Consider the following 20,766-nt stretch of genomic DNA (forward strand, 5'->3'; position numbering starts at 1 on the left):
AGGTCAGTCTGACTTACGCAAATGTCTACACAAGAACTTGATGCAAAGATTAAATCAATGAGGCCCGATGTTTGTAAGTACTTTTTTTTTTGAGGGGGGACAACGCAAATTAGGGCTGCGTACCTAGCCTGGGCCCGCCCATCCTAAGTGTGATGCAACACGAGGGCCTGTTGCGAGCTTAGTCTGGCAAGGCAAGCTATCTCCAGCTCTTCCAAGCTCCCGAAAAATCGGGAGCCAATCAACTTTGAGCATCTCCAGCGGCCCTGGGTAGAGGCGTGTTCAAGGCACTGACGTAGTAGAACTGCGACCGGAAGCCATAGATTGTTTACAGAATCTATGCCGGAAGCGCTTCATTCACTAGAAACATTACGAACATGGAGCAAGTTCTCATTGAAAACGGAGCAAAGAGCAGCCCTGGAGGTATTTATTGAAAGGAAGGATGTTTTCGCCTTGCTCCCGACCGGCTTCGGTAAGAGTTTAATCTACCAGTTAGTCCCGTCGCGTCTCATACGTCAGAGGAAAGAGTGATGTGATTGGTTTAAGCTTCGTCACAGCCTTTTCTGGCTTCGACCAGTAGCAAACTGAGGCATTTCAGGGAGGCGGGTCAACCACGCACTTTGGGAAACGGTTGGGCTTAATATCTTTGCCAGACCAAATGCTCGCAGAGCTTTGAAGTCGCGTTAGCCAGACTACCGCGTACCGGTACTGTACCGTGAAAATCGATTCGGTACAGGTCCAAAATACCGGATCATGAAGTACCGGTACTGTACCGATATAAATTTACACCAAGTATCTGCTTATTTTGTGACTGAAGATGCGTAAATCCTACCACAAAGACGAAAATGTAGCCGTGCTGAAACTTGAAATCAGAGCCATCTTTGACTTGAGATCCTCTCGCCACAGTCTCACGAGACATTGCAAGAGCCTGGCTGATCCAGCGTTCTGATTGGTCAAAAAGACTCAAAAGCAGGTCAGCCATTTTTCCTTTGCTGGCATTGGCGGCCTTTGTTGCTTTGTGTAATTTTGCCGTGCAAGTTAAAGGCCGCGGACTGCGCGTAGTCTGTAGTACTCTAGTGTAGTCACTTCTCGCTGTGAGACAACTTATGACTTTTTGTCCCGAGTTAACTATAGGGTGACTGAGAAGTGAGGTAGGAAACCTAGTTATGTTCGGTTTTCTTTGAATAAAGATACTGACAAGTTGTTAACAGTTTATTAATGTTTCTGTCATTATTGAAGAAGTTCAGAAGAATTTGTCAAATTGTTCAGGTACAGGTCCGGACCTGTACCTAAACCTCTGTACCTGTAGTTACGTTTAGGTACGCAGCCCTAACGCAAATGTTTCATCAACCAACCTCAATGGGTGCGTGTAACTCATCATGCCGTTAGTTCCTGCAAAGATATTTAGTGTTGAAAGCTTCATACCATACCTTGTTGCCATTGTTGTACATCGCCAGCATGCAGAGCATGTGCAAGGTGTGTCCACACTTGGTGAACTTGCCCACTGTGCTGGGCTGCAGGGCCTGGCTGCCTCCTTCAGGGCTGTCGTAGCCAGAGGGACATGACAAGCGCTCCATGCAAATCATGCAGTCCTGAAATGACACGACATGTCTCGCATTTCCCCAGAGAAAGCAAAAAGACGCTGAACTACAGTAACAAGGAGTGACGAAACTGCATAACTTGCACTCCGACTGCACTACTATTTAACCGAAGACACTGCATTTCTATTTAATAAAGGAATAAAACACTTGGATTGGGGGGAATAAATAAATACATAAGGGTCAGTCCATGAAATGGGGTTACCAAAATGTGACATAGAGGGAGTCACTTCAAACAATTTACAACTGAAAACAACTTTTATTTCCATGAAGCATTGACCATATAAGAAAATATAACATAGTTGTTAAGATAACTCCTGCTCTACAATGTATGATAAAATCCATAAATATTTACCCGGTTGCTAATGTAACAAGGACACGAACAAGCTTTTAAAAATAAAGGAAAAATATTGATAAAATCAATTTTTCGCTTTTATTTGCTTACTTTAAACATTAACACTGAATAAGAATTCATTAGAAATATTAGTTCAACATCATAAACACTGAAAATATGAAATACCAGCATTTCACAAACTTCATAAAATCTCTAAGATTTGAACAATAACAACAGTCATTAACAGGAAACAGTTTCATCCTATATGGGGTAAATGAGATTATTGAATTCATTACTTTACTTAGTCACACTTACATCTGCACTTCTCTAGAGCACGTGTTGTGGTGTGTGAGATCCCGCGAGAAGTTCTCTCGCGTCAGTTCAGCTGACCTAGATTGAGTAAATAGGTCTCGCAGGTTGTGAACGAACCAGGAAGTGAGTGGACGCTAAGTTAGGATGCGAGAAAAAACATCGATAATTTCTTTTATTGCCGTTTGTTTAAATTTCTTTCTACCTACATCGTTTTATAGTATATTCTTCTTTATATTAAAAACATCAATCATGATTTCAACTCGTTTTATCATTTTTTATAAGCCTGGTTTCTAACGTAACACGGTAGGACACCACAATGTTACGCTCACAACCTATTTTTAGTGGATGAATTCGAAGCTAAATAGTTTATAGAACCTTCTTAACTTTATTATGTGAGTGTAAAACTAAATAGCAAGTACCATGAAACTAATTTTATGGAAATTCTCAGAAAGTAACGAAGGTTTATTTAAGCTCAAAGTCAGCAAATATTCCATGTCACAAAAAACGTGTCATCCGTGTCCAGTCACAGGGGAAGAAAATGTTTCACATTTCTTTATTTCAAAAGAAAACTTCATTTTTTTTATTTATTTTATTTCTTCAAACAATATTTATGGATAATCTGCTAAATATTTCTTTAAATCATGGAAATTAAAGATGAAATGATTATGTAAACCCGGACCAATGAAAAGTAACAGCATTTCATGGACTGACCCATAAATAAACGTCTCTAAAGAGTTCAGAGATGCGTTCTGTTTGTAACATGATGAACGTATATCTCATACCTCATCAGGGATGACACGCATTTCCTCCATGTATTTCTTAATGACCTCTTCGGGTTTCTGGGCAGCTGAGGACACACAACGGAAACATTTTATACGCATCCAAAAGCTAAGCATCCCTTTAATACGCTGAAGAACATATACAAATTTGTCGCAGCTATAGCTCGTAAAAATGCAAAAATCATTTACTGATAGACTTTCTGCGTCAACGTGGAATAAATAACAGCACAACTCGTGCGTGTACTCGACAGTTTAAAAAAAAAAAAAAAGTGCTGTGCTGAGACGTTATGCAGTTTAGCAAGGCGTACTCTGGGAAAGTGGTTCGCTTCCATTTGCGCCAGCGCCGCTTCCTGCATGCACAAATGACCTCGAAGTAAATGCGATTACTAAAGATAAATCATCTGCTACCACTTTCCCGGAGTAACAGTCAAGCTATAGCGAGGAAATTGATATACATGATATCTATGCAATAAGCAGCGGTTTAGGTCCCCTGGGTCCTAGTGCACGCCAATATACAAGTTCGAAGCAGCGAGCGGATAACCGGCGACGCTGAAATAAACGCGTTGGCACGGACATGGGTTTTGTTAGCAGATATTAAAAGGAAGTGGGTTAGGCTTGCTTGTAAGTGTCAGTCTTGTCTGAACCTCATCAGATCGCCCCCGATTTTAAAAGCGGCCAGGAAGCGCATAGCGTGGCGTTGGCGCGTGACAGATGTTACGTACAATCAATGCTGTGGTTTAGTCTCGCGGGTTTAAGGACGTGCATGCCACAAGCAAGTAATGGGCAAACACAGACAGACACGTGATGCAGGCAGGGCAAAGTCAGCATGCTCAATATAATGTTCGCTACTGTACAGACGAGCAATGAATGACAAAACACCACCACACACACACACACACACTTCAATAAAACTAGAACTTTCTGCAAATAATCAAATAAAATAAAACAAAGCGGTGTTCAGAGCAAGCAGCACAATCAATTGTGTAAGGAGAATTAAAAAAAAAAAAAAAAAAGAGGGATGTGGGCAGTAGGGGCGGTTAAGGGTGCGGGGTTAGGTGTTGAGGTTTGGCACGGCTTAGCTACCTGTCCTGTGCTGTTTCTTTGCCCTCTTAACGGAGCTGGCTTGGGCTTGGTTGGGCCTGCCGGAGGGGCTGGTCATGAAGCGAACTCCCAGTCCTGTTGCTGACATCAAAATGGAAGCCATGCCTGGACAGCCGGCCCCGAGAGCCAGGCGGAAAACATGCGGGGAAGGGAAGGAAGGAAGGAAGGAAGGAAAGGGAAGGGGAAGGGAGGGAGGGAGGGAGGGAGGGAGGGAGGAGAGGAAAAGTGATGAGCCAAAAAGTGGAGCAGGCCAACCACAAGTGAGGGGGTGGTTGCATGCTGTGATGAGGGTATGAGTACGGAGCGTCCTTTGACGGTAAGGAAACCTGACAGCGAGTGTCATCCACCTGACTGCGCTTTAGCGCGCCGTAGCGTCAGACTCTGAGAAGCCGGAGCCCATCTGGCTTGCCACAGAGGGCGGCAAACGGCTCGTTATCCTAGTTCTGTCTTTCGCAGAGCTCCTTCTTCCTTGCTGATAAACTGCAGATACCTCAATTCCCCGCGAGCCTGTCAAGTCCAATCTTAAAACTAGCATATCTAGGCTGCTGCATGACCTGGTGGTGAAATCAAACACAAACTTGTAACACACAGCGGATTCGCTCGCGTAATGTATTCGACAAGAGCAAAGCTGAGATGAGGACAGCTTTTGGAGGTTGTTAAAAAAAAAAAAAAAAAAAATTAAAAATCAAATAAAAATATCCAGAACAAAAGGGCTAGAACATACCATGATCACAATGATGATGATGATGATGATGATGATGATCTGGGCTTACGAGCTACACTTGGACCAGCTGGGAAACTTCTAGATTTTTTTTTTCCTATCACCAAGTCAAGGACACACTAATCTACTTGGCAGGGGAATCTTTGCCTGGTTCACTGACTGACTGACTGACTGACTGACTGACACTCACAAGAAAGACGACTTCTACATGGTACAGGTCAAAATGTACACTTGGGAGTAGAGGAACTAAAGACAAAAAAAAAAAAGGACATATGGAAAAAGCTGTCTGATGGAGGTGTGTGTGTGCGTGTGTGTGTGTGCGCACAGTACCTGCCAGGGCTGCACTCACGCTGCTGGAGCCGTTCAGCTGTAAGGGAATAGATGGAATGCTGTGGAAATAGAAATCATAATCATCAGTTATTAAATGACCGAATAACGATGTCATGTGTTATTAGTGTACAAATTTCCCACACTTTTTGAAACAGGCGTCAGTCTGAACACTAGATGGCGCTAAAAGGTGAACAAGTCACGAACCAGGTCGATGGATTTGCTTAAAAAAAACAAAAAACAAATTAGATAACGGTGTTAAGACTGGATACGGTTATCAGTGCAGGAGATTTCCTATTATACTCCTTCAGTTATACCATGTTAATTAATTTCGTTTTTATTTCAGCGGTGACTGAGGTTGCACTGGTGCACTTGACCGTGTAATTTCCCAAATGACACTCACTCTCTCTCTCTCTCTCTCTCTCTCTCTCTCTCTCTCAACAGCCTACTATTAAGATGACTCATCACTATCAGGATTTAATAAAACGTAATAAATCATGGACGTTCTGTACCAACGTACCGTGTGTTTGTAAACAGTCCTTTGTGGGAGCGTTTTTCAATTATGGCATAAATGTCAGGCAAAATGTTTCATTTCGCCAAACACGTGCCTGCCGGCCCAGTTTCAAACGTTACCAAAAAAAAAAAAAAAATCATCAATACGTGTTAACCAATGATAGACTCCCCGGCCACTTTACTAGGAACACCCCTGCACCCAGTTATCTAATCAGCCGATCCCTTGACGCATCAAACCATGCGGATACAAATCAAGAGCTTCGGTTTGTGAACGTTCACACATCAGAATGGGAAAAATTGTGATCTCAGAGTGTGGCTTGCTTTCTTTCTTTCTTTCACTGTGGCATGGGTGTTGGGTTGACCATTTCAGAAACTGCTGATCTCCTGGGGTTTTCACACACACAACCGTCTCTACACAGAATGGTGCGGGGGGGAAAAAAAAAAAGAGTGAGCGAGCGAACAAGTGACAGCTCTGTGGGTGAAAACCAACGCCTTGTCGATAAGAGAGCTCAGAGGAAAATGGCCAGATTGGTTTGAGCTTTTTTGCCAGGAAGGCTATAGTAACTCATAGCAACTCTTTACAACCATGCTGAGCAGAAAAGCATCTCAGCACGCAACAGCAGAAGACCACAGTGTGTTCCACGCCTGCCTGAAAGAACAGGAATCTTAGAATCAAGAACAAGTGGGCGGATTTTCTAGTTGATCAGGACGTACGGGCGTGTCTCAGTGCCGATGTGAACACCTCCTTGACGGTACGAGTGCGAGAAAAGCATGCGAAACATCCACTGGCGCATTCATGCAAATTTCAAGTCATGGGGTGTTGGTTTATTTTGTGCTCGATGGTCGCAGACGGCGGTGTGCGACATATTAACCATTTAAGGTTGCGAGTTTGGCTGGTGAAGTTTGGCAAGATCAGATTTTTCCATTTAGAACATAACAGAACATTGAAACATGCCGGTTTGGTTACACTTAAAGGAGTACGCCACCCCCAGGTGAAACTGAGTCAGTCCCTAGAGTTGGATGAGTGAGCCAAAGCGTTTTGTAGCCGACCCAGCCATTGCCCTGATCTAGAAACGCCCCAGTTAGCTTTAGCTTAGTCGCTGTAATCCGGCGTGTCCAGCTAGCACTGTCGTTGCAAAAGTGAATCAAATAACTCAAGATTTTTTATAATTATTTCTCATGACCTGTACATTCACATCGAGTACACATATCAATGCAAATTAACACGAAGGGATTTACTAGACCAATTTATATCTGGAACTATTTTCGGCCACAGCACGGGCAATGCACCGCTGCAGGCGCAAAGACACCACGCAGCACCTGAAAACCCTCAACTTCCGTCAATACACCAGCGTGACTACTAAGTTCTCTGCTACTAGCAGTGTTGCCAGATACTGCTGACGTTTTCCAGCCTAAAATATGTTCAAAACCCACCAAAATGCGCTTGAAACCGCCCAATCTGGCAACACTGGCTACTAGGCTGACACTGACAGGTGCTGCGTGGTGTCTTTGCGCCTGCAGCGGTGCTTTGCCTGTGCTGTGGCCGAAAATAGTTCCAGATATAAATTGGTCTAGTAAATCCCTTCGTGTTAATTTGCATTGATATGTGTACTCGATGTGAATGTACAGGTCATGAGAAATAATTATAAAAAATCTTGAGTTATTTGATTCACTTTTGCAACGGCTAGCTGGACACGCCGGATTACAGCGACTACGCTAAGCTAAAGCTAACCGGGGCATTTCTAGATCAGGGCAATGGCTGGGTCGGCTACAAAACGCTTTGGCTCACTCATCCAACTCTAGGGACTGCAGGGACTGACTCAGTTTCACCTGGGGGTGGCGTACTCCTTTAAGCCCATTGAGGCTTTTGAAGTTTTGGTCGTACGGTCCACCTTCAATCGGCAAGAAGAACATTCTGAAATCTCTTAACTAAACAAAAACAAACACCGCTCTTTCTTTTGCATTCAGTGGTAAATTCAGGACAGAAGCTCCAGACAACAGTCAGAAGCTCATGGGGGGAAAAAAAAAAGAAGAAGTGTTGACAGGAGCTTTACAAACAAGAAGCGGACGTTTAACACTCTTAGTGTCAGATGAGTGTCAAAAGGGAAGTTGAGTCAAATCCAACTGATCTGACACCAGAAAAGTGCAATCCTGTCTTCTAGAAGAGCATCAAAGCTGAGGAAGGGAGAAAGAGAAAGAGAAATGCTATGCCATATCCAAACTTACGGTTTAAACCTATGCATACAATCTTCCGACCATGATCTTACAGAACCCAAACAGCATCTGGAAACACTTCCATCCCAATCTCACCTCAAGCCATTGGGAGTCGTTGGAAAGGACTGTACCGGCCCTGGAGGCTGAGCCATAGACGTAGCTGCTGGGCTCCAGGGTCCTCCCCAAGCCATGTTCCCGACAGACAGTGGCCTTCTGGGATACGGCGAGTATGCCGAGGATGGTCCAGCTGCAGCTGAGAAAGAGTGGCGTGAGCGGCCAGGCATGGGTCCGTGGCTCAAACACTGCTGGCACGTGCACGCCGGGCCCGAGTGGATGACCGAGCCCGTGCCCGAGGCTCCCGCAGGTGGGTATGGTGTGCCAGACTGCCTGCGCACGAGCCGCCGATACCCAGAGCTCTTGTTGATCTGCTCGAGCGATGTGAAGTCCACCACGTAATTATGGCCATGCGGTCCCAAGTCAGCCGAGGCCTTGCGTGCTAGGTAACTGAGCTCCAGCAAATCAGAGGTGTGCATTTCGTACGCCGTCCAGCTGCCTTCATCATTGGCCCATTCCCAGAGCACCCCATTGCCCAGGGCAGACGACTGAGGAAACAGGCTGCGCCGCACCGAGCGGATCTTACCTGCAGGAAAAGGAGACACCAAAGTGACACAGATTGGGCGAGAGGTTGTCCAAGTTACCAGCAAAACAAAAATCTCATATCATCTCTAGCCGCTTTATCCTGTTCTACAGGGTCGCAGGCAAGCTGGAGCCTATCCCAGCTGACTACGGGCAAAAGGCGGGGTACACCCTGGACAAGTCGCCAGGTCATCACAGGGCTGACACATAGACAACCATTCACACTCACATTCACACCTACGGTCAATTTAGAGTCACCAGTTAACCTAACCTGCATGTCTTTGGACTGTGGGGGAAACCGAAGCACCCGGAGGAAACCCACGTGGACACGGGGAGAACATGCAAACTCCGCAGAGAAAGGCCCTCGCCAGCCACGGGGCTCGAACCCGGACCTTCTTGCTGTGAGGCGACAGCGCTAACCATTACACCACCGTGCCGCCCCAAAACAAAAATGGGATTTTTTTTTTTAAATAAATCAAATGATACCGTAGCGATTGGGTCTTAGTAATAATCATCATCATAATTATGCACTTGACTTGCAAGTCTTTTAGTCTGAAAATAGTAGGCAGAAACATAATTATTTGTTTCCTTTTACTTAAATGCAAAACATGCCTAAAATTACCTCGCGTACTATTTTTAAGTCCGACTTCATACAGCTACTCTAACCACTGTCCTTCCTGTCTGAAGCACGTTTCCTGCTATTATTTCCTCCCTCGTCCATCCTGTTCAGTCAGCAGGGAGTGCAGGTGTCACAGGTCTTTCAAAAAACAAGGTCGCTATTGTGGTCGAGACGCTAAAGAGAACTTGTCGTGCTGCTGTACTGCGTTTGACGCAATGGAAAAAGCCAACCGTCACAGATTTTACAAAGTCAGCAGACAGGAACGGTTGCGTTGGCCTTTAATGGTATTGGCTCAGGTCCATTGTGGATATTACAGGCACTTGCTCTCTTTTTACTGAAGATCAGACTGTATGAAAATGAGACGTCATTTCTTTGGGAAATACCCAGCATTGTCATGCTGTATTGACTCTCCCAAGTCTTGGATTAACACCAAACCAGTTCAGGTTCACAGGGTTCTGTCCCTGACACAACAGAAAATGATGCTCAAATATTACTAAAACTTTTCTCAACTTTCCAAGAGATCAGTTGTTCTCAATTCTGGGTCTGTGACGCAAAGCCAGGAGGCCTTATTTATTTTGGTCACAGTGAAGAAAATCACAGCTTGTCATTCATGACCAAGATTATATATATTATTATCATCGAGTTCTTGTCGTTATTACCAACGCCAACATTTTCGGAGGAGGTTTACATTTGCTTGTTTCTTCCCAACATAACTCAAAAAGTAGTCTGATTAAATCTGGAAGATTCATGGGCCAAGGAACAAATGGTTAGATTTGGATGCAAATCCAGATACGCATGTCAACATAGTAAAGATCTGGATGTGGCTTGGCGGAGGTAGACAGTCTACCGAGTGCCCTTGTCAAAGTCTTTCTTACGCCATGTGGCGCATACGGCGGCGCCGATCTCCGTTTCCGTAGCCCTCGGCCTCTCGCCTATTACAGCGGGGGGGCTAATCCACAGGTAACCGCAAGAGTTTGATTCCCCACTCGCGTCTGTATTGCAGCGTGCCGGGGGCGTCGTGGCTCAGGTAGATAAGGCGCCATAACATAAGGTGAAAAAAGCCCCAAAAAATATCTGTATTGCAGCGTGCTTTGCCAGACGGCATCTTTTACGATGGTCTTTGGAATGACCCGACCGTGAGTAGAACTTGAGATCTCCCGAGAGTGCCTTTCGAGTTATCCTATTTGACTAGTCACATGACTCATAGAAATAATATCCAAACTACAATTTAAAAAAAAAAAAAACGGCCTTATGAACGGCACGGTGGTGTAGTGGTTAGCGCTGTCGCCTCACAGCAAGAAGGTCCGGGTTCGTGCTCCGGTTTCCCCCACAGTCCAAAGACATGCAGGTTAGGTTAACTGGTGACTCTAAGGGCCTCTGCATGCTCTTGCGACAAGGCTTTCGCAGATAGCTTTTCGCAGACAGTTGTAATTTATCGTTGAGCGGGGAGTAATAGGCGTGCGCGATGTTATTCACCGCCACAACGCAAGGGGGCGCGAAGTCGCTAGGAGTAGTTGGTAGGTGTGGTTAGTGGAGTGTTTATCCTCCGGTTACTTATAATGACTAGAACTGGAGTCGTATAGATGTACGTACTTCCTCACTTCCTCGATCAACCGCTCTTCGTGCTGCTCCATCTTCGCTCGTGTTTTTAAAAATGCTGGTCGTGAAAACAAACCAAACTGGGAAAGTAGGGAAGCGGAAGTGCGTGTACAGCGGATGTAGAGTGGACCAATCAGAGCCCTCTTGTCTGCGAGGCTTCTGCGGTGGTCACAATTTTTGGGAGGTGCGCGCAGAGCGTCTGCGAAGGTGGGGGGGCTACGCAGACACTGTCTGCGATGCTATCTGCGAGGACTGGGTTGTCAGCATAAATTGGCCTTAAATTGAGCGTAGGTGTGAATGTGAGTGTGAATGGTTGTCTGTGTCTATGTGTCAGCCCTGTGATGACCTGGCGACTTGTCCAGGGTGTACCCCGCCTTTCGACCGTAGTCAGCTGGGATAGGCTCCAGCTTGCCTGCGACCCTGTAGAACAGGATAAAGCGGCTACAGATAATGAGATGAGATGAGACGGCCTTATGAATAATAAATGTCAACTGCTTGGTTGAAAGAGAAAGAATAAAATGATACATGGCTAAAAAAAAAAAAGATTTAAAAAATATCTGTAGCATGGTGGTGGTAGCACGTCACAGTATTATTTACTTGATCTAAAGGCTGCAGAAGGTTTGACCAAGAAATTAAGACGAATTACGTGATCTAAGGGGGTTCAATATATGTATTGGCACCCCATCTTTAACTATAAAGGTGTCCTAATAATCTAATGAAGCAGGAGAAAGCGAGCTCCTGGCTGAACGGGCCGCTTACCGGTGTCCTGTCGGAACTGTCTGAGGCTCGGGATGTCGATGATGTAGGCGGCCAGACTCGGGTCGCTCTGCCCCAGGGAGATGGTGGTGACAGCCGGGCCTGCGCTCCGGTGGTGCTGGAGACACTGCTCGATAAAGCAGCTCACCTGGCCGCTGTAGGGCCGCCACGAACCCGCATCATCCTGCCATTCCCACACCGCCGCCATGCCCTGCGCCTGTCCCCCGGCTCCGGATGAGGACGCGGCCAGAGACGGGCCGCTCCGCGAGCCGCTCACGCCAGAAGAGAAACCGGAAGCGGTGGCCATTCCTCACACCGGTTTGGTGTTGAAACGCTCGCGCGGGGGCCAAAATAGCTCGATTTTTCAAAGCCGGCTAGCCCGGTTCATCTGAGGACCCGGAAATGCCTCCTCTCCGAATAACCCACCGGCCCGGTCCGGTTCGGTCCGCACAGCTCCTCTGCTAAGTGTGTCAGTGTGGCTAAAAATCACCTCGCATCTTCTACGGCTAAGCTAACTCTGCTAATTTAGCCGCTAGCCGAATGTTAGCCGCCTAGCGCCTCTTTCTCTCACCGACAGCGCAGCAGTTGAGCTTCACAGCGCCAAACCCTGAATAACTGACCGCGTCCCAGTGAGAGAAACTCCGGATAAAGCCATTTTTCCTCCTTTACTGCGCGCGGAGCGGTGAAGAGTGCGCGGCTCGCTGAGGCGCCGCGAAGCGGATCCTAAACAATAGCGGGAAGCCGGACACAGTGTGCGCTCGCGCAACAACACACACAACAAACAAGCCGCCTGAGGAGCAGCCGGAAATAAACATAAAATAAATTTAACAAAAAAATCAAATCTAGATTATTATTAGTAGCAGTTCTAGTACCACCAGTGTTGGGTTTTATTTATTTATTTTTATTATTCTTTTGTTTACTACTCCCATTACTAGTATTGTTGTTGTTGTTATTATTATTATTAGTAGTAGTAGTAGTAGTAGTAGTAGTTCTAGTACCACCAGTATTGTTTTATTTTTTGTTTACTCCCACTACTTTTTTAAATTATTATTATTATTATTATTATTATTATTATTCGTAGTGGTAGTTCTAGTACCACCAGTATTGTTTTTTTATTTGTTTGTTTACTATTCCCATTACTAGTATTGTTGTTGTTCTTGCAGTATTATTATTATTATTATTATTATTATTATTATCAGTAGTAGTAGTTCTAGTACCACCAGTATTGTTTTTATTTTTTGTTTACTCCCACTACTTTTATTTTTATTATTATTATTAGTAGTAGTAGTAGTAGTAGTAGTAGTTCTAGTACCACCAGTATTGTTTTTATTTTTTGTTTACTCCCACTACTTTTATTTTTATTATTATTATTATTATTAGTAGTAGTAGTAGTAGTAGTTCTAGTACCACCAGTATTGTTTTTATTTTTTGTTTACTCCCACTACTTTTATTTTTATTATTATTATTATTAGTAGTAGTAGTAGTAGTTCTAGTACCACCAGTATTGTTTTTATTTTTTGTTTACTCCCACTACTTTTATTTTTATTATTATTATTATTAGTAGTAGTAGTAGTAGTTCTAGTACCACCAGTATTGTTTTTATTTTTTGTTTACTCCCACTATTTTTATTTTTATTATTATTATTATTAGTAGTAGTAGTAGTAGTAGTTCTAGTACCACCAGTGTTGTTTTTATTTTTTGTTTACTCCCACTACTTTTTATTATTATTAGTAGTAGTAGTAGTAGTAGTAGTAGTAGTAGTAGTAGTGCTAGTACCACCAGTATTGTTTTATTTTTTGTTTACTCCCACTACTTTTTTAAATTATTATTATTATTATTATTATTATTAGTATTATTCGTAGTGGTAGTTCTAGTACCACCAGTATTGTTTTTTTATTTGTTTGTTTACTATTCCCATTACTAGTATTGTTGTTGTTCTTGCAGTATTATTATTATTATTATTATCAGTAGTAGTAGTTCTAGTACCACCAGTATTGTTTTTATTTTTTGTTTACTCCCACTACTTTTATTTTTATTATTATTATTATTATTATTAGTAGTAGTAGTAGTAGTAGTAGTAGTAGTTCTAGTACCACCAGTATTGTTTTTATTTTTTGTTTACTCCCACTACTTTTATTTTTATTATTATTATTATTAGTAGTAGTAGTAGTAGTAGTAGTAGTTCTAGTACCACCAGTATTGTTTTTATTTTTTGTTTACTCCCACTACTTTTATTTTTATTATTATTATTATTAGTAGTAGTAGTAGTAGTAGTAGTTCTAGTACCACCAGTATTGTTTTTATTTTTTGTTTACTCCCACTACTTTTATTTTTATTATTATTATTATTATTATTATTATTATTATTATTAGTAGTAGTAGTAGTAGTAGTAGTAGTAGTTCTAGTACCACCAGTGTTGTTTTTATTTTTTGTTTACTCCCACTACTTTTTATTATTATTATTATTAGTAGTAGTAGTAGTAGTAGTAGTAGTAGTTCTAGTACCACCAGTATTGTTTTTATTTTTTGTTTACTCCCACTACTTTTATTTTTATTATTATTATTATTATTAGTAGTAGTAGTAGTTCTAGTACCACCAGTGTTGTTTTTATTTTTTTACTCCCACTACTTTTTATTATTATTATTAGTAGTAGTAGTAGTAGTAGTAGTAGTTCTAGTACCACCAGTGTTGTTTTTATTTTTTGTTTACTCCCACTACTTTTTATTATTATTATTATTAGTAGTAGTAGTAGTAGTAGTAGTAGTTCTAGTACCACCAGTATTGTTTTTATTTTTTGTTTACTCCCACTACTTTTATTTTTATTATTATTATTATTAGTAGTAGTAGTAGTAGTTCTAGTACCACCAGTGTTGTTTTTATTTTTGTTTACTCCCACTACTTTTTATTATTATTATTATTAGTAGTAGTAGTAGTAGTAGTAGTTCTAGTACCACCAGTATTGTTTTTATTTTTTGTTTACTCCCACTACTTTTATTTTTATTATTATTATTATTAGTAGTAGTAGTAGTAGTAGTTCTAGTACCACCAGTGTTGTTTTTATTTTTTTACTCCCACTACTTTTTATTATTATTATTATTAGTAGTAGTAGTAGTAGTAGTAGTTCTAGTACCACCAGTATTGTTTTTATTTTTTGTTTACTCCCACTACTTTTATTTTTATTATTATTATTATTATTAGTAGTAGTAGTAGTAGTAGTAGTAGTAGTAGTTCTAGTACCACCAGTGTTGTTTTTATTTTTTTACTCCCACTACTTTTTATTATTATTATTATTATTAGTAGTAGTAGTAGTAGTAGTAGTAGTTCTAGTACCACCAGTATTGTTTTTATTTTTTGTTTACTCCCACTACTTTTATTTTTATTATTATTAGTAGTAGTAGTAGTAGTAGTTCTAGTACCACCAGTGTTGTTTTTATTTTTTTACTCCCACTACTTTTTATTATTATTATTAGTAGTAGTAGTAGTAGTAGTAGTAGTAGTAGTTCTAGTACCACCAGTATTGTTTTATTTTTTGTTTACTCCCACTACTTTTTTAAATTATTATTATTATTATTATTATTATTATTATTATTATTATTATTATTATTATTCGTAGTGGTAGTTCTAGTACCACCAGTATTGTTTTTTTATTTGTTTGTTTACTATTCCCATTACTAGTATTGTTGTTGTTCTTGCATTATTATTATTAGTAGTAGTAGTAGTAGTAGTAGTAGTAGTTCTAGTACCACCAGTGTTGTTTTTATTTTTTGTTTACTCCCACTACTTTTTTTTATTATTATTAGTAGTAGTAGTAGTAGTAGTAGTAGTAGTAGTTCTAGTACCACCAGTATTGTTTTTATTTTTTGTTTACTCCCAATACTTTTATTTTTATTATTATTAGTAGTAGTAGTAGTAGTAGTAGTAGTAGTTCTAGTACCACCAGTATTGTTTTATTTTTTGTTTACTCCCACTACTTTTTTAAATTATTATTATTATTATTATTATTATTATTATTATTATTATCTCGTCTCGTCTCGTCTCGTCTTCTTCCGCTTATCCAGGACCGGGTCGCGGAGGCAGCAGTCTAAGCATGGAAGCCCAAACTTCCCTTTCCCCAGACACCTCGGCCAGCTCCTCGGGAAGAACACCGAGGCGTTCCCAGGCCAGCCGAGAGACATAGTCCTTCCAGCGTGTCCTGGGTCTTCCCCGGGGCCTCCTCCCGGGGGGACATGCCTGGAACACCTCCCCAGGGAGGCGTCCAGGAGGCATCCGAAAAAGATGCCCGAGCCACCTCAGCTGGTTCCTCTCGATGTGGAGGAGCAGCGGCTCTACTCCGAGCTCCTCCCGAGTGACTGTGCTTCTCACCCTATCTCTAAGGGAGCGCCCAGCCACCCTGCGAAGGAAACTCATTTCAGCCGCTTGTATCCGCGATCTTGTTCTTTCTGTCATTACCCAAAGCTCATGACCATAGGTGAGAGTCGGAACGTAGATCGACCGGTAAATTGAGAGCTTCGCCTTTTGGCTCAGCTCCTTCTTCACCACGACGGACCGGTAAAGCGACCGCATCACTGCGGAGGCTGCACCGATCCGCCTGTCGATCTCACGCTCCATCCTTCCCTCACTCGTGAACAAGATCCCGAGATACTTAAACTCCTCCACTTGAGGCAGGACTTCTCCACCAACCTGGAGAGGGCAAGCCACCCTTTTCCGGTCGAGAACCATGGCCTCGGACTTGGAGGTGCTGATTCTCATCCCAGCCGCTTCACACTCGACTGCAAACCGCCCCAGTGCATGCTGAAGGTCCTGGTTTGAAGAAGCCAACAGGACAACATCATCCGCAAAAAGCAGAGATGAAATCCTGTGATTCCCAAACAGGATTCCTTCCGGCCCCTGGCTGCGCCTAGAAATTCTGTCCATAAAAATTATGAACAGAACTGGTGACAAAGGGCAGCCCTGACGGAGTCCAACATGCACTGGGAACAGGTCTGACTTACTGCCGGCAATGCGAACCAGACTCCTGCTCCGTTCGTACAGGGACCGGACAGCCCTTAGCAAAGAGCCCCGAACCCCATACTCCCGAAGCACCCCCCACAGAATACCACGGGGGACACGGTCGAATGCCTTCTCCAGATCCACAAAGCACATGTGGACTGGTTGGGCAAACTCCCATGAACCCTCGAGCACCCTATGAAGGGTATAGAGCTGGTCCAGTGTTCCGCGACCAGGACGAAAACCGCATTGTTCCTCCTGGATCCGAGGTTCGACTATTGGTCGAATTCTCCTCTCCAGTACCCTGGAGTAAACTTTCCCTGGGAGGCTGAGAAGTGTGATTCCCCTATAATTGGAGCACACTCTCCGGTCCCCTTTCTTAAAAAGAGGGACCACCACCCCAGTCTGCCACTCCAGAGGCACTGTCCCCGACCGCCACGCGATGTTGCAGAGGCGTGTCAACCAAGACAGCCCCACAACATCCAGAGACTTGAGATACTCAGGGCGGATCTCATCCACCCCCGGTGCCTTGCCACCGAGGAGCTTGCAAACCACCTCAGTGACTTCGGCTTGGGTAATGGACGAGTCCACCTCTGAGTCATCAGCCTCAGTCTCCTCAGTGGAAGACATGACGGTGGGATTGAGGAGATCCTCAAAGTATTCCTTCCACCGCCCGACAATGTCCCCAGTCGAGGTCAACAGCTCCCCACCCGCACTGTAAACAGTGTTGGCAGAGTACTGCTTCCCCCTCCTGAGGCGCCGGACGGTTTGCCAGAATTTCTTCGAGGCCGACCGATAGTCCTTCTCCATGGCCTCCCCGAACTCCTCCCAGTTCCGAGTTTTTGCCTCCGCAACTGCCCGAGCTGCAGCACGCCTGGCCTGCCGATACCCGTCAGCTGCCTCAGGAGTCCCGGAGGTCAACATGGCCCGATAGGACTCCTTCTTCAGCTTGACGGCATCCCTTACTTCCGGTGTCCACCACCGGGTTCGGGGATTGCCGCCACGACAGGCACCGGAGACCTTGCGGCCACAGCTCCGAACAGCTGCATCCACAATGGAGGTAGAGAACATGGTCCACTCAGACTCAATGTCCCCCGCCTCCCTCGGAAGCTGGGAAAAGCTCTCCCGGAGGTGGGAGTTAAAGACCTCCCCAACAGAGTGCTCGGCCAGACGTTCCCAGCAGACCCTCACCATACGTTTGGGCCTGCCAGGTCTGTCCAGCTTCCTCCTCCGCCAGCGGATCCAACTCACCACCAGGTGGTGATCAGTTGACAACTCAGCCCCTCTCTTCACCCGAGTGTCCAAGACACAGGGTCGGAGATCAGATGACACGACTACAAAGTCGATCATCGACCTCCGACCTAAGGTGTCCTGGTGCCACGTGCACTTATGGACACCCCTATGCTCGAACATGGTGTTCGTTATGGACAAACTGTGACTAGCACAGAAGTCCAATAACAAAACACCACTTGGGTTCAGATCGGGGAGGCCGTTCCTCCCAACCACGCCCCTCCAGGTGTCACTGTCATCGCCCACGTGAGCATTGAAGTCCCCCAGTAGCACAATGGAGTCCCCAGTCTGAGCACCCCTCAGTACCTCTCCCAGGGACTCCAAGAAGGCTGGATACTCTATACTGCTATTTGGCCCGTAGGCACAAACAACAGCAAGAGCCCTCTCCCCAATCCGAAGGCGCAGAGAGGCGACCCTCTCGTTCACTGGGGTAAACTCCAACACATGGCGGCTGAGCTGGGGAGCTATAAGGAAGCCCACACCAGCCCGCCGCCGCTCACCACGGGCGACTCCAGAGAAGTGGAAAGTCCAGCCCCTCTCGAGGAGCTGGGTTCCAGAGCCCAAGCTGTGCATGGAGGTGAGCCCGACTATCTCTAGCCGGTACCTCAGGCTCCTTCCCCCCCAGCGAAGTGACATTCCATGTCCCAACAGCCAGCCGCTGTGTCCGGGGATCAGGTCGTCGAGGCCCCTGCCTTCGACTGCCACCCAATCCACACTGCACCAAACCCCTACTGCTACCTCTGTGGGTGGTGAACCCACAGGAGGTCGGGCCCACGTCACCTCTTCGGGCTGAGCCCGGCCGGGCCCCATGGGCAAAGGCCCGGCCACCAAGCGCTCGCATACGAGCCCCAACCCCGGGCCTGGCTCCAGGGTGGGGCCCCGGCTGCGTCCTACCGGGCGACGTCACGGTCCTGGATTTTTTCTCCATAGGGGTTTTTTGGTGAACTGCTCTTGGTCTGGCCTGTCACCTAGGACCTGTCTGCCTTGGGAAACCCTAACAGGGGCATAATGCCCCCGACAACATAGCTCCTAGGATCATTCAAGCACACAAACCCCTCCACCACAATAAGGTGGCAGTTCTAGGAGGGGTATTATTATTATTATTATTATTATTATTATTAATAGTAGTAGTAGTAGTTCTAGTACCACCAGTATTGTTTATTTGTTTGTTTACTATTCTCATTACTAGTATTGTTGTTCTTGCATTATTATTATTAGTAGTAGTAGTTCTAGTACCACCAGTACTGTTTTTATTTTTTGTTTACTCCCACTACTTTTATTTTTATTTTTATTATTATTATTATTATTAATATTATTATTATTATTATTCGTAGTAGTAGTAGTAGTAGTTCTAGTACCACCAGTATTGTTTTATTTTTTGTTTACTCCCACTACTTTTTTAAATTATTATTAGTAGTAGTAGTAGTAGTAGTAGTAGTTCTAGTACCACCAGTATTGTTTTTTATTTGTTTGTTTACTATTCTCATTACTAGTATTGTTGTTGTTCTTGCAGTATTATTATTATTATTAGTAGTAGTAGTTCTAGTACCACCAGTGTTGTTTTTATTTTTTGTTTACTCCCACTACTTTTTAGTATTATTATTAGTAGTAGTAGTAGTTCTAGTGCCACCAGTATTGTTTTTATTTTTTGTTTACTCCCACTACTTTTATTTTTATTATTATTATTATTATTATTAGTAGTAGTAGTAGTAGTAGTAGTAGTAGTTCTAGTACCACCAGTATTGTTTTTATTTTTTGTTTACTCCCACTACTTTTTATTATTATTATTAGTAGTAGTAGTAGTAATTCTAGTACCACCAGTGTTGTTTTTATTTTTTTGTTTACTCCCACTACTTTTTATTAGTAGTAGTAGTTCTAGTACCACCAGTATTGTTTTTATTTTTTGTTTACTCCCACTACTTTTTATTATTATTAGTAGTAGTAGTAGTAGTTCTAGTACCACCAGTATTGTTTTATTTTTTGTTTACTCCCACTACTTTTATTATTATTATTATTATTATTATTATTCGTAGTGGTAGTTCTAGTACCACCAGTATTGTTTTTTTATTTGTTTGTTTACTATTCCCATTACTAGTATTGTTGTTGTTCTTGCATTATTATTATTATTAGTAGTAGTAGTAGTAGTTCTAGTACCACCAGTATTGTTTTTATTTTTTGTTTACTCCCACTACTTTTTTTATTATTATTATTATTATTATTATTATTATTATTATTCGTAGTAGTAGTTCTAGTACCACCAGTATTGTTTTTATTTTTTGTTTACTCCCACTACTTTTTTTATTATTATTATTATTATTATTATCAGTAGTAGTAGTAGTAGTTCTAGTACCACCAGTGTTGTTTTTATTTTTTGTTTACTCCCACTACTTTTTATTATTATTATTAGTAGTAGTAGTAGTTCTAGTACCACCATCTCATCTCATCTCATTATCTCTAGCCGCTTTATCCTTCTACAGGGTCGCAGGCAAGCTGGAGCCTATCCCAGCTGACTACGGGTGAAAGGCGGGGTACACCCTGGACAAGTCGCCAGGTCATCACAGGGCTGACACATAGACACAGACAACCATTCACACTCACATTCACACCTACGGTCAATTTAGAGTCACCAGTTAACCTAACCTGCATGTCTTTGGACTGTGGGGGAAACCGGAGCACCCAGAGGAAACCCACGCGGACACGGGGAGAACATGCAAACTCCACACAGAAAGGCCCTTGCCAGCCCCGGGGCTCGAACCCAGGACCTTCTTGCTGTGAGGCGACAGCGCTAACCACTACACCACCGTGCCTCCCTAGTACCACCAGTATTGTTTTATTTTTTGTTTACTCCCACTACTTTTTTAAATTATTATTATTATTATTATTATTATTATTATTATTATTATTCGTAGTGGTAGTTCTAGTACCACCAGTATTGTTTTTTTATTTGTTTGTTTACTATTCCCTTTACTAGTATTGTTGTTGTT

At 43.3% G+C, this 20,766-nt stretch overlaps 1 protein-coding gene across 2 annotated transcripts in view; it reads right to left on the minus strand.

Moving 5' to 3' along the window:
• dtx2 (deltex 2, E3 ubiquitin ligase) overlaps positions 1–12,272 on the minus strand; it is a 37,168-nt gene extending 24,896 nt beyond the window's left edge. The window contains exons 1-6 of one of the 2 annotated variants that reach the window (XM_060913324.1): positions 11,510–12,272; positions 7,993–8,536; positions 5,173–5,231; positions 4,104–4,226; positions 3,024–3,088; positions 1,428–1,589 (exon numbers count right to left, since the gene is read on the minus strand). In XM_060913324.1, the coding sequence (XP_060769307.1) occupies positions 1,428–1,589; positions 3,024–3,088; positions 4,104–4,226; positions 5,173–5,231; positions 7,993–8,536; positions 11,510–11,813 (1,257 nt within the window). In that variant the 5' untranslated portion in view covers positions 11,814–12,272. The remainder of the gene's footprint in view (positions 1–1,427; positions 1,590–3,023; positions 3,089–4,103; positions 4,227–5,172; positions 5,232–7,992; positions 8,537–11,509) is intronic. The other variant, XM_060913325.1, reaches the window with a different exon arrangement.
• Between the last annotated feature and the right edge of the window lie 8,494 nt (positions 12,273–20,766).

Source organism: Neoarius graeffei, chromosome 28, assembly GCF_027579695.1.
Source record: "Neoarius graeffei isolate fNeoGra1 chromosome 28, fNeoGra1.pri, whole genome shotgun sequence".
NCBI classification, from domain to species: Eukaryota; Metazoa; Chordata; class Actinopteri; order Siluriformes; family Ariidae; genus Neoarius; species Neoarius graeffei.